Source organism: Dictyostelium discoideum (assembly GCF_000004695.1).
Source record: "Dictyostelium discoideum AX4 chromosome 2 chromosome, whole genome shotgun sequence".
Classification (NCBI taxonomy): Eukaryota; Evosea; class Eumycetozoa; order Dictyosteliales; family Dictyosteliaceae; genus Dictyostelium; species Dictyostelium discoideum.
The window spans coordinates 3896255-3910120 of NC_007088.5; the positions used below are offsets into that span (position 1 = coordinate 3896255).

At 23.5% G+C, this 13866-nt stretch overlaps 6 protein-coding genes across 6 annotated transcripts in view; 3 read left to right on the forward strand and 3 right to left on the reverse strand.

Moving 5' to 3' along the window:
- DG1124 (calcium-binding EF-hand domain-containing protein) overlaps window positions 1–682 on the reverse strand; it is a gene marked incomplete at both ends in the record, with an annotated part of 3959 nt that extends 3277 nt beyond the window's left edge. Inside the window, one exon of the mRNA XM_638831.1 lies at window positions 1–682. This exon is cut by the window's left edge and continues 1261 nt beyond it. Coding sequence (XP_643923.1) covers window positions 1–682 — 682 coding nt within the window.
- A 1396-nt stretch (window positions 683–2078) lies between these two features.
- DDB_G0274339 (acetyl-CoA C-acyltransferase) lies at window positions 2079–3435 on the forward strand (the record flags this gene model as incomplete). The annotated part of the gene is made up of 2 exons (XM_638832.1): window positions 2079–2163; window positions 2270–3435. The coding sequence occupies 2 exons, from the start codon at window positions 2079–2081 to the stop codon at window positions 3433–3435; spliced, it is 1251 nt and encodes a 416-aa protein (XP_643924.1).
- Window positions 3436–3893: 458 nt separating this feature from the next.
- DDB_G0274341 (hypothetical protein) lies at window positions 3894–6578 on the reverse strand (the record flags this gene model as incomplete). Its single annotated transcript, XM_638833.1, has 2 exons — window positions 3894–5412; window positions 5521–6578. 2 exons carry the CDS (start codon window positions 6576–6578, stop codon window positions 3894–3896), a joined length of 2577 nt encoding a protein of 858 aa, XP_643925.1.
- A 1328-nt stretch (window positions 6579–7906) lies between these two features.
- Window positions 7907–10316, reverse strand: cpsf3 (beta-lactamase domain-containing protein; the record flags this gene model as incomplete). Its single annotated transcript, XM_638834.1, has 2 exons — window positions 7907–9941; window positions 10027–10316. The coding sequence occupies 2 exons, from the start codon at window positions 10314–10316 to the stop codon at window positions 7907–7909; spliced, it is 2325 nt and encodes a 774-aa protein (XP_643926.1).
- Window positions 10317–11417: 1101 nt separating this feature from the next.
- Window positions 11418–11744, forward strand: DDB_G0274343 (hypothetical protein; the record flags this gene model as incomplete). Its single annotated transcript, XM_638835.1, has 2 exons — window positions 11418–11430; window positions 11551–11744. 2 exons carry the CDS (start codon window positions 11418–11420, stop codon window positions 11742–11744), a joined length of 207 nt encoding a protein of 68 aa, XP_643927.1.
- A 528-nt stretch (window positions 11745–12272) lies between these two features.
- DDB_G0274345 (hypothetical protein) lies at window positions 12273–13617 on the forward strand (the record flags this gene model as incomplete). Its single annotated transcript, XM_638836.1, has 4 exons — window positions 12273–12401; window positions 12518–12715; window positions 12805–13104; window positions 13240–13617. The coding sequence occupies 4 exons, from the start codon at window positions 12273–12275 to the stop codon at window positions 13615–13617; spliced, it is 1005 nt and encodes a 334-aa protein (XP_643928.1).
- Between the last annotated feature and the right edge of the window lie 249 nt (window positions 13618–13866).

The following is a 13866-nucleotide window of genomic DNA, read 5'->3' on the forward strand; positions in this document are numbered from 1 at the left end:
CTGAAGATTGTTGATTTGGTGATGTCCTATTAACCAATGTATTATTATTATTATTATTGCTATTGTTATTGATATTATTATTATTGTTGTTGTTATTTTGTTGGTTCATTCTTGGGTCATATTGGTTATAATTATAGTTTTGATATTTATTGAAATTTTGATTACCACCACCACTGCTACCACCACCCATATTATTCATATTGTTATTATTATTCATATTATTATTCATGTTATTATTGATATTATTATTATTCATATTATTATTATTATTCATATTATTATTCATATTCATAGTGTTATTGAAATTTTGGTTTCCCATATTTCCACCACCACCACCACCCATATTATTATTCATATTATTCATATTATTCATATTGTTCATATTGTTCATATTGTTCATATTATTATTATTATTATTCATACCCATATTACCACCCATATTATTATTATTCATACCCATATTGCCCATGCCACCCCCCATATTATTCATATTATTACTATTATTATTATTATTATTATTATAGCCTTGGTTGCTATTATAACCTTGGTTACCACCACCACCACCACCAAATCTTTGTTGGTTCATGTTGTTGTTATTATTATTATTATTATTATAAGGATTATATCCTCCTTGTGGTTGTTGAGGTTGTTGATATTGGTTTGTTTGTTGATTCCAATCCATGACAAAATGAAAATAATTTGAATTTTTTTGAACCTGCTAAAATTTTTTTTTTTTTTTTTTTTTTTAAAAAAATTTTAATTTAATTAAAAAAAAAATTAATAAAAATATGCACCAATTTAAGGTATGTTTGATGATCAAATGTTTTTTTTTTTTTTATTACTTTTTTTTTTTTTGATAAAAATTAAAATAAATAAAATAAAAATCTCTAAATTTTTATTTATTATAAATGGCTATTATAATTGTCTTTTTTTTTTTTTTTAGAAAAAAAAAAAAAAAAAGTTAACCAATGAAAAATAAAAAAAAAAAATCTGTGTGTGAAGGTGTTTTTTATTTATTTTTTTTTTTTTTTTTTTTACGATATCAATTGTATCTCTTTACCAATAAATTTAAATTTGTAATATAGAAGATACAAATTTAAATAATAGAGTGAGATATTATTTACGATGAATATAAAATAATTATATAATAAATCAAGATAACTTAAAATAGAAATAATTTTAAAAATTATTCTTGGAAAATAAAAAGATAGAATAATAATAATAATAAAAAAAACAAAATCCCTCCTTAATTAATTTAATTAAAAATAAAATGTGATGTGTTTAAATAGTTTTTAAAATTAAAAAAAAATAAAAATAAAAAAAAGATTATCTATAAAGTCAAATTATGTATGTATCGATAGAAAAAAAAATATAAAAAAAAGAAAAAAAATAAAAAAAAAATAAAAAAAAATAAAAAATTTTAAAAAAAAAAAAAAAAAATAAAAAAAAATTCAAAAAGAAGTTCGTTAAATTTTTATAGTGACGTTTGGTTTGTTGTAGAATTTTAAAATAAAACAAATTGTTCAAATAAATTTAGTAAATATCCTATTTTTTTTATAAATTTTTTTTTTTTTTTTTTTTTTTTTTCAACATATTTATTTTTTATTCTTTTATTATTTGTTACATAATTATTAAAATAAAAAAAAAAAAATAAAAAAAAATTAATAAAAATAACCATAAGCCAATTAAAAAGTTTTTTTATATTATTGGGATGGAAAATTTATTTACTCCAAACAATTACCACTCAATTAAAATAAATCTTTGTCTTTTTGACACAAAAAAAAAAAAAAAAAAAAAAAAAAAAAAACTTAATTATATGTTTTTAAAGTTTACTATTGAACAATTAAAATAAAAAAAACCTCTTTATCATGATAACAAAACTTTCTTTTTTTGGCTTAATGGATCGCAGCGAAATTTAGAAAAAAAAAAAAAAAAAAAATTTATTTTTTATTTATTTTTTTTATTTATTTTTTTTTGTTTTTTTTTTTTTTTAAATTTAAAAAAATTAATTTAATTTTTTTCATTTTTTTTTTTATTTTTCATATTTATATATAATATTACACCCCATAACTAATAAAATGTCATTCAATTCAAGAATTGAAACTATTTCTCGTCACTTAAGCACTGGACCAATTTTAGAATCAAATCCAACTTCTGGATCAGGTAAATATAATTATAAATTTTTTTTTTTTTTATTATTTAAATTATTAATATAATTTATTATTATTTTTTATTATTTTCAAAAAAAAAAAAAAAAAAAAAACTATAGTTAAATCAGGAGATGATATTGTAATTGTTGCACCATTTCGTACAGCAATTTGTAAAGCTAAAAGAGGAGCATTCAAAGAGACAGCACCAGATGATTTATTAGCACCAGTTATTAAACATATTATCAAAGTTACCAAATTAGATCCAAAATTAATTGGAGATGTTGTTATGGGAGCAGTATTACCAAGATCATCACAAGGTGCAACCGAAGTTAGAGTTGCCACATTATTAGCAGGTTTACCAAAGGAAGTACCATGTTATACAGTCAACAGACAATGTTCATCAGGTTTACAAGCAATTGCCAATTGTGCAGCAGCAGTCAAAGCAGGTTTCTATGACATTGGTTTAGCAGGCGGTGTAGAATCAATGAGTTTAAATCCAATGGCATGGGATGGTGGTTTCAACGAGGTTGCCCAAGAGGATCCAATCATTAGTGGTTGTTACAACACTATGGGTCAAACCTCTGAAAATGTCGCAGAGCGTTTTGGTGTCACCAGAAAAGACCAAGATGAATTCTCTGTAAATTCACACAAGAAGGCAGGTGCCGCCCAAAAAGCAGGTAAATTTGACGATGAAATCGTTCCAGTCACCGTAAAGACCGAGGATGGCAAAACCATCGTCGTCGATAAAGACGAAGGTATCCGTGAGAAAACCACCGTTGCAGATTTGGCCAAATTAAAACCAGCTTTCAAAGAGGGTGGTACAACCACCGCTGGTAACTCTAGTCAAATGAGTGATGGTGCCGCCGCTTGTTTAGTTATGAAAAGAAGTACCGCCGAAAGATTGGGTCTCAAGGTTGAATTGGTTTTCGTAGCTTTTGCTGCTGTCGGTGTCGAACCATCCATTATGGGTATTGGTCCAGCCGTTGCAATTCCAGCCGCCTTAAAACAAGCTGGTCTCACCACTAAAGATATCGACGTTTTTGAAATCAATGAAGCTTTTGCTTCTCAAGCATTTTACAGTTGTAAGGTTTTGGGTTTGGATATGAACAAAGTTAATCCAAATGGCTCTGGTATCGCTTTAGGTCATCCATTAGGTGCTACTGGTGCCCGTCAAATGGCTACCATTTCAAGAGAATTACATCGTCGTAAAGGTAAATATGGTGTAATCTCTATGTGTATTGGTACTGGCTTAGGTGCTGCAGCTGTTGTTCGTACAGATTATTAAAAAAAAAAAAAAAAAAAAAAAAAAAACAAAAATAAATAGTTAATTATAAAATTAGTGTAATATAAATATTAGTTTTTTTTAAAAAAATAAAAAATAAACAAAATTACTTGTTTATCTTTATTTATTTGTATTTTTTTATTATTTGTTTTTTTTAATTAAAACTTAAAATTAGTCACAAAGGATATTAGAGCTTGTACTCACCAGAGAATTTGCACAGTGGATTACATCAGATTTAAGATTACACAAAATAGCAGTGTTGGGTATGGGGAATTTAAATGTAAATAATAAATAAAAAAAAAAAAAAAAAAAAATTAATATAAATAATTATTATTTTTGAAGGATTTTAAATAAAATATAAACAAAAATAAAGGAAAATCCTGGGATTGATATTTTTAATGAATTTTTATTTTATTTTATTTTTAATTTTATTTTTAGTTTTTAGTTTTTATTTTGATTATTTATGGATCTTCTTTATTATAACAAACATGATTCCATAAAGAAGAATGAGATTTTTCACCAACGGTACCATCTAAATTTTGGAATTCATAAACGAAATAAACTGAAAATTTATAAAGCATTTCATCACCAAAATGTCTTGTATTAAATTCTCTACAAATGTATTTACCATGTTCAAGTCTAAGAGCATCACTATTACCTTGATTGTAACCATTTTCATAATATTTAAACCATCTATGATTTCCATAAGATTTATAGAATGGATCAGGTTTTTCAAAGTTTACAACGGTATTAATTTCAAATTTGAACATACCTTCATCCTTGAATAATTCAACCTTTGTACCATCATCCAATTCACCATGGATTACATGCCACCAATGGGTTTTTGGAGGTGCAGGACTAAACATGTTCCAACCTTGGTCCAATCTGAAAATGTAAGCGAATTGATTCCAAGAATAGTCATAACCAAGATTAATTTTAAATACATTCAAATTGTATGCTAATAAAAAGTAACAAATGAATAACATCCAAATGTTATTTACTATTCCATAGATACGTGATGTTGGTGATGCTGGATATCTTCTCTTTTGATATGGTGTTCTCTTTCCACCAGACATAATTTGTTTCTGTTGTGAACGACTATGAATAACTTGACAAATATTTGAGAAAACATTACAAACTCCATTTGGTATATAACTACATGCCATTGATAATGGTAATAATAATATAGATTTACTTAAAATAAAATTCAATGCATAAATATTTCTCTTTCTAATACCATTTGCATCAATTGTAACTAACCAATCATCACCAACTAAATCTTTTTTACCAAATAAATTCAATTGTTGTTGTTGTTGTTGTTGTTGTTGTTGTTGTTGATTATTATGATGTAACATATTAATATTATGATTTTGATTACCACTGTTCTTTTGATGTAAATTACCACCTCTACGACGACCATGGGATCTATCAAAATCATCATTTTCATCATCACCATCATCATTGTCTGAATGATCATTTGATGATGATGATGATCCACTTAATGAATAAGCAACAGTATTATTAGTTGCAATACCATTTGTAGTGATGGTTGTTGAATTTGTTGCTGTTGTTGTTGGAGTTATTGGTGAAACATTAATTGAATCTTCTTGATTAATCATTTGTTCTAATGGTGAGAAAATTGCATGACCGGGTATAATGAAAAATGTTTTCAATGCTAATGCTATTCTTTGACTAAATGGGCTAGTTGTATTATAATAAACTCTTGTAGCACGTTGACCTTTTAATATCTTTTTATCAGTCCATTTAAAGAATATTTCCCATGCTAGTGTTGGTATATTAATTAATTGAGCACCAGCTGTAACGAAAAAGAATAAACCCAAACGTAAACACATTACAAATCCAGCATGCATTGCAATAAATCCAAATGCTCCAAATAATCTACACCAATCTGAATAAAATGGTGAAATTAAAAAGAAAATTCCAATTAATTCCCATTTTGCAACTGCAATTGTTAATAATCTTTTTTTTTTTAAAAATAAAATAAAAATAATTAATATATTTTTCAATTATAAAATTAATAAACTATTTATATAAATATAAAAAAAAAAAAAAAAAAAAAGAATTTACCTTAATGGAGTACGGAAATGTAATAGGAATTTTGCGAAATCAGTTGCGAAATAGTCAAGTGTAATTGCATAGAAAGTTGCTTCACCATTTTTCCATTCAACACCAGTTTTATGAAAATAGGAAGTACAATACATTAAACCCATTTGTAAAAGTATAGCAAAAGTACCAAATGAAAGGAAACGATAACTATCAGGATCTTTCATTGATTGATGATTATTCTTTTCTTCTGAATTAATTATATTAATTTCAATACCAGTTTCATCACTACCACCGCCATTTGAATGTAATAATGATTGACTTTCTTGTTGTTGTTGAATTTGTAATGGTGATAATGGTGGTTGTTGAATTTGTAATTGTTGAATTTGATCATTTTGTAATTGTTGTTGGTGTTGTTGATCATTTTGTTGTGGTAATGGTAATGATGGATCAGGATCTGATAAATTAATAGCAGCAATATTATTATTATTACCACCAATAGCAATATTATTATTATTATTATTATTATTATTATTATTTGATAAACTTGGACGTCTTGAAGGTGGATCATTAAAGAAAGTAGCGGTATCAAATGCAAAGTAATTAGCAGTTGGTATGAAAATATTTAAAAATAACATCATACGAAAGAAAACATCACCGCCATGACCAACTATACCAACGTAAGCTTGTAATGAAATGGTCATGAACCAAGTTAGAATTGAGAATAGTTTTGTACGGTATCCAACCATCATACATAATGCAAATACTATATGTAAAGCGAATAGGAATGCTTGAAACACCACCGATGTATTGATTAAATGAATTGGTGCAAAATAGTTACTACTGAATCGGCTAACAATTAAATGACGTGGCATCATACCATATTCTGAATACATCACTCTAAGATCGGTTGAACGTTCAATAACATCTCCAATCACACATAATGCCATAGTAACACGAAATAATGCTAATGATCTATAATCCATACCAAACATCAACATTAATTTATGTTGTATCTTTTTCAATGTATTTTTTGAAATTGAGTTCTTTAAAGATGTTGGTGCTTTCTTCATTTTACCCATTTTTATTGTATATATAGATATATATATAGATATATATCTATCTATCTATCTATCTATATACAATATGTATATATGTTATATTAATTTATCTTTTGATTAAATATTATTATCTTATTGTTATTATTATTATTATTATTATTATTTATTTCTATTGTTATTATTAATATTACTAATTTAATTCATATAAATATTATATGAATATTATTGCTTCTATTAATTTGTATTTTTTTTTTTTTTTTTTAAGGAAAATAAAATAATTTAAATTAGTAATTATTAATATTACAATATAAATAGAATTTGTTTTGTTTTTTTTTAATATTTTTTTATTTTTTTTTATTTTTAATTTTTTTTTTTTTTTAAAATACAAAAAAAAAAAAATTAAAATAAATAAATAAATAAATAAATAAATAAATTAAATGTGTGTATGTTGGTATGATTTTTTTTATTTTTTTGATCATTTTTTTTTTTTTTTTCTCTTCTATAGTACATTTATATACGTTAAGATAAATAAAAAAAAAAAATTTGTATGTGTTTTTAATTTAAATTCCACTGTTGTTATTGGAAAACACACATTAACACAGGTGTAAATTGCCTTTGAGTTTAAAAAAATGAAAAATTTTGTAATATTTAAGAATTTTTTACACACACACGTACACTGTACCCCCTCCCCCACTATATAATACATATACATCACAATTATATTTATTTATTTTTTTTTTTTTTAATTTATATTTTTTATTTTTTTTTTTAAACAAGTATAACAAAAAAAAAAAAATATAAAAAAAAAGAGTATTGTGCAATGATACTACAAGTTATTGTATTTTTTTAAATCATTGTTGTTTTTTTTTTATTTTTATTTTCAATTTTTTTTTTTTTTTTATTTTTTTTTTTATAACATTTGATTTATTTTATATATTATTTTTGAGAGTTTATTTATTTATTTTATTAATGAAAAAAGTGAAGATTTTATGTATATCTATTTTTATATTCTTTTACCTTTTTTTATTGGTGGTATTTGATAAAAAAAAAAAAAATATATTAAAATATGAATTAAAAATAAAAAGTCGTTTTTTTTTTTTTTTTAATAAAACTAAATTAATTAAAGTTTTATTAAAAAAAAAATCAAAATCAAACTTTTTTTTTTAATTTTTTTTTTTTTTTTTTTTTTTTTTTTTTTTTTTTTTCAGACGACTGACTGTTCTTCAAACATTTCTTGAACAACCGATATTTTTTTTTCTTCAAAATGGATACAATTAATTAAAAAAAAAAAAAAAAAAAAAATTAATTATTATTATTATTATTATTATTATTATTATTTTAAAAATTTTTTATTTAAAATCAGTTTCCATTTTAATATTATTTTCATTATCTTGATTATTAATTTGATTTAAATTATTTCCAATTGGAGAAACTGATAAAATGATTCTTTTAATTGAATTTTCAATTTTTTGTTTTAAAATTTGATCTAAAGATTCAACTGTTAAAGTTTCTAAATGAATGATTGCTTTTTGATTATCTAAATTAAAATGTAAAATTAATGGATCATTTTCATCTACTTTAAAATTACCATATTGTTGTTCCAATAATAATTTTACTTCTGTAATTGTATTTAATTTATTTGAAAGTTTTCTAGATTTTCTACTAACAACTTTTATTTGAATTTCATCATCATCATCATCGTCACCATCTTGTTGTTCTTTTTCTTTTTCTTTTTCTTTTTCAATATCATCTTTAGTAATTTCTTCTTTTTCATCAATATTATTAAAATTTGGATTTCTAACTTTAATACTTAATGGATTTAATTCAATTTGTGAGATTAAAGCAATGATCGAATCACAAATCATATCATTAACAGTATTTGAATTCCATTCTAATATAATTGAAACACCAATATTATAAATTAATTTAATTTCATTATAAATTGTAATTGTTGGTTTTTCATTACCACCACCACCAGTTGATTCCGTTGATTCTATAATTTGTTCATAAATTTGTTCTAAAGTTGAAATTAAAATATGATAAGTTTGAGCAAAAGGTAAAGTGAGTTTTTGTTTGATTATGTTTGTTTTTAAATTTGTATAATTATGAATATCTGAAGCTGAAAGTATATGATGAGTGAAATCTTTTGTAACTAAAATACCTTGAATGATATCATTTTGTTTTGGTGGATTTGTAATGATTGAACCTAATGTTTTTGCAACTTTTTCAGGTCTAAACTCTAATGCTACACTCATTGCATTCTTTGGTGTTAAAACATTGATTGTTTTAAATTTAGCCACTAATGATTGACGTAAACGTGACATTTCATTCGCATCACCATGTACCAATACTACATGTGGTGGTTGAATCTCTTGAATGAATTCGCTGGTTTGTAAGAAATCTGAATGGGCACTAAATGAAACATAGCTAACCGTTAGATTCAAAGGTACATTAACATTATCGAGACGTGTGATTTCGGCAGGTTCAGACATGATATGTTTGGCAAGGGTACCTTCAACACTATAACCCGGAATCACAATACCATTACGTTTATCAGAGCACCAACGTTCAAACAATTGTCTAGAGAGACCACTTTGAAGCATACCAGGTGACGCCATAAACACACAGGGACCTCTATCATCGAACGATTCAATACCCTTGATATTCTTAATATGCTTGAATTCGAATGGATTCGATACATCGAATTGTGCTCTAACACGGTCATTCATCATATTGATATAGGTCCTATAGACACCCATACACTTCTTTGCCAACGCACTTGCATAGTAGATGGGGACATGATGCAATTGTGGATTTGCAATCCAATATTCATCGAGGATCAACAACAATTCTTGTGCCCTACCCAACGCAAACACTGGTATCAAACATTTCCCATTACGTTCCACAACTTGATGAACTGATGACGTAAACCTTTTCTCTCTCTCTAGACGTGGTTCGTGCACTTGAACACCGTATGTCGACTCGATGATCAATACATCCACTTTAACAGGCGGTGTCTCTGCTCCCATTAAATGTCTATCCTCTTGACGTGAAAAATCACCAGTGTAAAGTATCTTCACACCCGCTATCTCTATCATAAACATTGCAGCACCCAACACATGTCCCGCATTAAAACATGTCACCTTTATACCATTATGTTCTACCTTTTGTCTATATCTAACCTTTTCAATCTTTTCTAAACTACGATCTAAATCACTCTTATCAAACAACATATCATCATCTCTCGTTATATTTGATACTTTTACATAATCTGATAATAACATTCCATAAATTGCTTTAGTTGGATGTGTCATAAATACTCTTCCTTTAAATTTAGTTTTACCAACAAAATATGGTACTGCTGCTGCATGATCTAAATGAAAACTAAAATAAAAATTAATTATAATTAATAAATAAATATATTTATATATATATATATATATTTCTTATAAAATAAATTATTACTTACTGACTAACTAATAATAAATCAATATCAGGTATATCAGATTCAATTGAATCAAAAAATGGTAATGAAACTAAACCAGAATAAGCTGGATGAACACCACAATCAAACATCACTTTTTTACCTTTATATTTTAATAATACACATGATCTTCCTACTTCACTACCACTACCAATTGGGGTAATCTCTAAAATGTCATCATCCTCTGTACCACCTTTCAATGGTCTCTTTAAATGTTGATTATGGTGATGTTGATATCTACCATGATGTCCATGATGATGGTTATTATGATGCATTATTTATAAAAATGTTTTTATTTATTTGTTTTTATTCGTTTTTGTGTATATATGTGTGTTGTTTACATAATTTGAAATGAAAATTAATTTTTTTTTTTTTTTTTTTTTTTTTTTTTTTTTTTTTTTTTTTTTTTTTTTTTTTTTTTTAAATTGGGAGATCTCCCAAATAATTTATTTTTATTTTTTTATTTTTTTTTTTTTAATTCAAGAATTTAAAACAAAGAGACCCATAATCTAATATTTTTATTTTATTTTATTTTATTTTTTTAACTAATTGATATAACGATCTATTTCCACTTCTTTGAAAAATTATAAAGTGATGACTTAATTAATAAATAATTTTTTCCTAAAAAAAAAAAAAATTAATTAAATAATTTCTATTTTCACATTCCTTTTTTGAGACTAAATATAAAAATAGAAATCAACCAGATGTACCAAATGAATATTCAAATAATTCAATTATTTAAATTAATGAATTGTTTACTCCAGATTTTATATTGCCAAATAATTTACCTCATTAAATAGCAAATTGTCCTGTTTGGTTAATTTGGTTGGTCAATTATAAAGTTACAAAATATTAAATATAAAAAAAAAAAAAAAAATAGTGAATTTTCCCTATTTAGTTATTACCAGTTTTATAAATCAGTAAGATATTTTTATTTTTAACACACCAAAGTTATTTCTTTTTTTTTTAGGGAGTTATTTTTCCTTTTTCTGTTTTTTTTTTTTTTTTTTTTTTTCCTGCGACAACCCCATTTGCATAAAATTTATTTTAAATTGTTAACTTTTTTATTTATTCCTTTTTGAGACCGAATCCGAAAAAAAAAAAAAAAAAAAAAGAGGCTAGATATTTTAAAACAAAATTGAAAAGGAAATAATAATTTATTAATAAACCAACAAAAAATATAATAATGGAGTATTGGCTATATTTTAAATTCACTAAAATCTTAAATTCTTAAAGTATAATTCATTTTACAATGGTTGTTGAACAATTAAATTACATATGATAAATTTACTGCTATAAATAAAAAAAAATAAAAAATAAAAAATAACAATAATTAAAATAAATTTAAAAACTTTAAAAACTATAAAATATTAAAAATGACAATAATCAGTAGGTCAAATAAATTAATAATAATAAAAAAATTAATAAAATAAAATTAACTAATTTTATTTTTTTTTTTTTTTTTTTTTTTTTTTTTTTTTTTTTTTTTTTTTTTTTAATAATAATCAGACTCAATTTCTTCATTAGGAAAAATCTCAAATAAAAATAAAAGCCAAAATAATTTAAATGGTATTAACAATTCAAATAGTTCTTCAAATATCCAAGGATCAAATCAAAACACAGGAATAGTTAGTGGCTTATTAGAAATAGTTCGTGGAGTTGTTCTTGCCCTTGGTGTAGTTGTTGGTGCAATAGGATTGTAAAAAGAATTTTAAAAATTAATTAATATTCTTTGGATTTTTTTTTTTTAAAATTAAATAAAATACTATAGTTTTATTTATTTATTTTTATTTTATATATATTTTTATTTTTTAATCATTTTAAAAAATTAAATTTAAATCAACTAATGGATTTACAACCATTTGAGAATCTAATATTTGAACCCTTGATTTTGATATTTTTTGATATTTTTTTGATTGAAAAAAAAAAAAAAAAAAAATTAAAAAAACAGAAGGGTTTCATTCATTATTTTTTTTATTTAATATGAATTTGTGTATTTTTGAATATTCTATTTTTATATACTATATTCATATTAAAAAAATAAATAAAATTAAACCATTGTTAAAAAAAAATCAAATATAAAATTAAAAAAAAAAAAAAAAAAATGAAAATTTGAATGTTTTTGTCAGTTATTAATCTATTTTTATTTTTATTTTTATTTTTTTTTAATTTTTTTTAATTTTTTTTTTTTTTTAATAATAGACCACCCCAAAATACTAATAATATCAAAGATGAATGGTGCAGATATTTCATTAATCGTTTTAGCAGGTTTTGTTGGATTTATTGTGTTAATAATTATATTGAATCTTTTTTCAAAGATCTTTATAGTTGAAAAAGGCACATGTGTCATTGTAGAAAGAGTAATTAATATACCCCTTCATTTCAAATTTTGTTAAATCAAGTTAATATTAATATTAATATTAACAATCATTCCTTTATTTATTTTATAAACATAACTCAACATAACAATCAATAGTTTGGTAAATTTCACAAGAAATGTGATGCAGGTATTCATGTATTAGTACCATTCATTGATGAAATTAAACCATTACTTTGGAGATATACAACAACTTATTATGATTCAAATATTTATACAACAGGTAAACAAAATTATAAAGTAACTCAAAAATTAATGTATAAAATTGATACAAGAGAGTCATTAATGGATTTTCCTGTATGTATATATATATATTAATGATATAGATAGAATTTCAAATTTTCAATATATTAATAGTGTGTATATATATATACTATTTTTTACAGTTACAATCAATTATTACACGTGATAATGTAAAGATTAAAGTACATCCAATGTTACTATATCGTATTGTTGATCCGATTAGAGCAGTTTATGAAGTTTATGATTTAGCATTATGTGTAGAGAAATTGGTTCAAACATCACTAAGATCAATCATTGGTGATATGGGTTTAGATGATACTTTAGCCTCAAGAGAGGAAATTAATAAAACATTAATGTTAAAGATTAGTAGTATCTTTTTAAATTTTGGTTTTAAATTAGAAAAAGTTGAAATTTTAGAAATTTTACCTTCACAATCAATTCAAGTAAGTTTTAAACTATATATATATGTATATACTCTCTCATTCATTTTAATTAATATGTATTATGTGTATATATATATATATATATATATATATATATATATATATATATATATATATATATATATATATGTTTAGGATGCATTACATTTACAAATTTCATCAGAACGTGTACGTAGAGCAAATGTAATTTCAGCAGAAGGTTTTAGAGAACAAACTAAAACAGAAGCAGAAGGTGATTGTCAAGCTCAAATTTCATTATCAAGAGGAAGACAACAAGTTTTAATTATATCTGCAAGAGCAGAGGCTGAATCAAAGATTATTGAAGCACAAGCTGAAGCTGATTCAATTAAAATCATTGGTGATGCTTTAAAAGAATTTAACATTGAACCAACTCAATATATAATTGGTACTAAATATATAACTACTTTAATTTCTATGGCTAAAAAATCAAAATCTGTTAATATTGGTTTACCTTATTCTTCTCAAATTTTAGGTTCTGTTAAAAAGTTGTAAAAAAAAAAAAAAAAAAAAAAAAAAAAAAAATTTATTTTTGATATATATATAACAAGAATAATTTGTAAATTATATTCACAATAAAAAAAAAGAAAGGAGAAGAAAGAAAGAAAGAAACAAGTAGTAACTTTTTTTATTTTTATAATAATAATAATAATTTCGAAATTATTAAATTTTATTTATTTTTTTTTTCATTGGCACAACAAATAAGCAAGCAATCAAGGACTTTTAAAAAAAGAAATGGGGTCT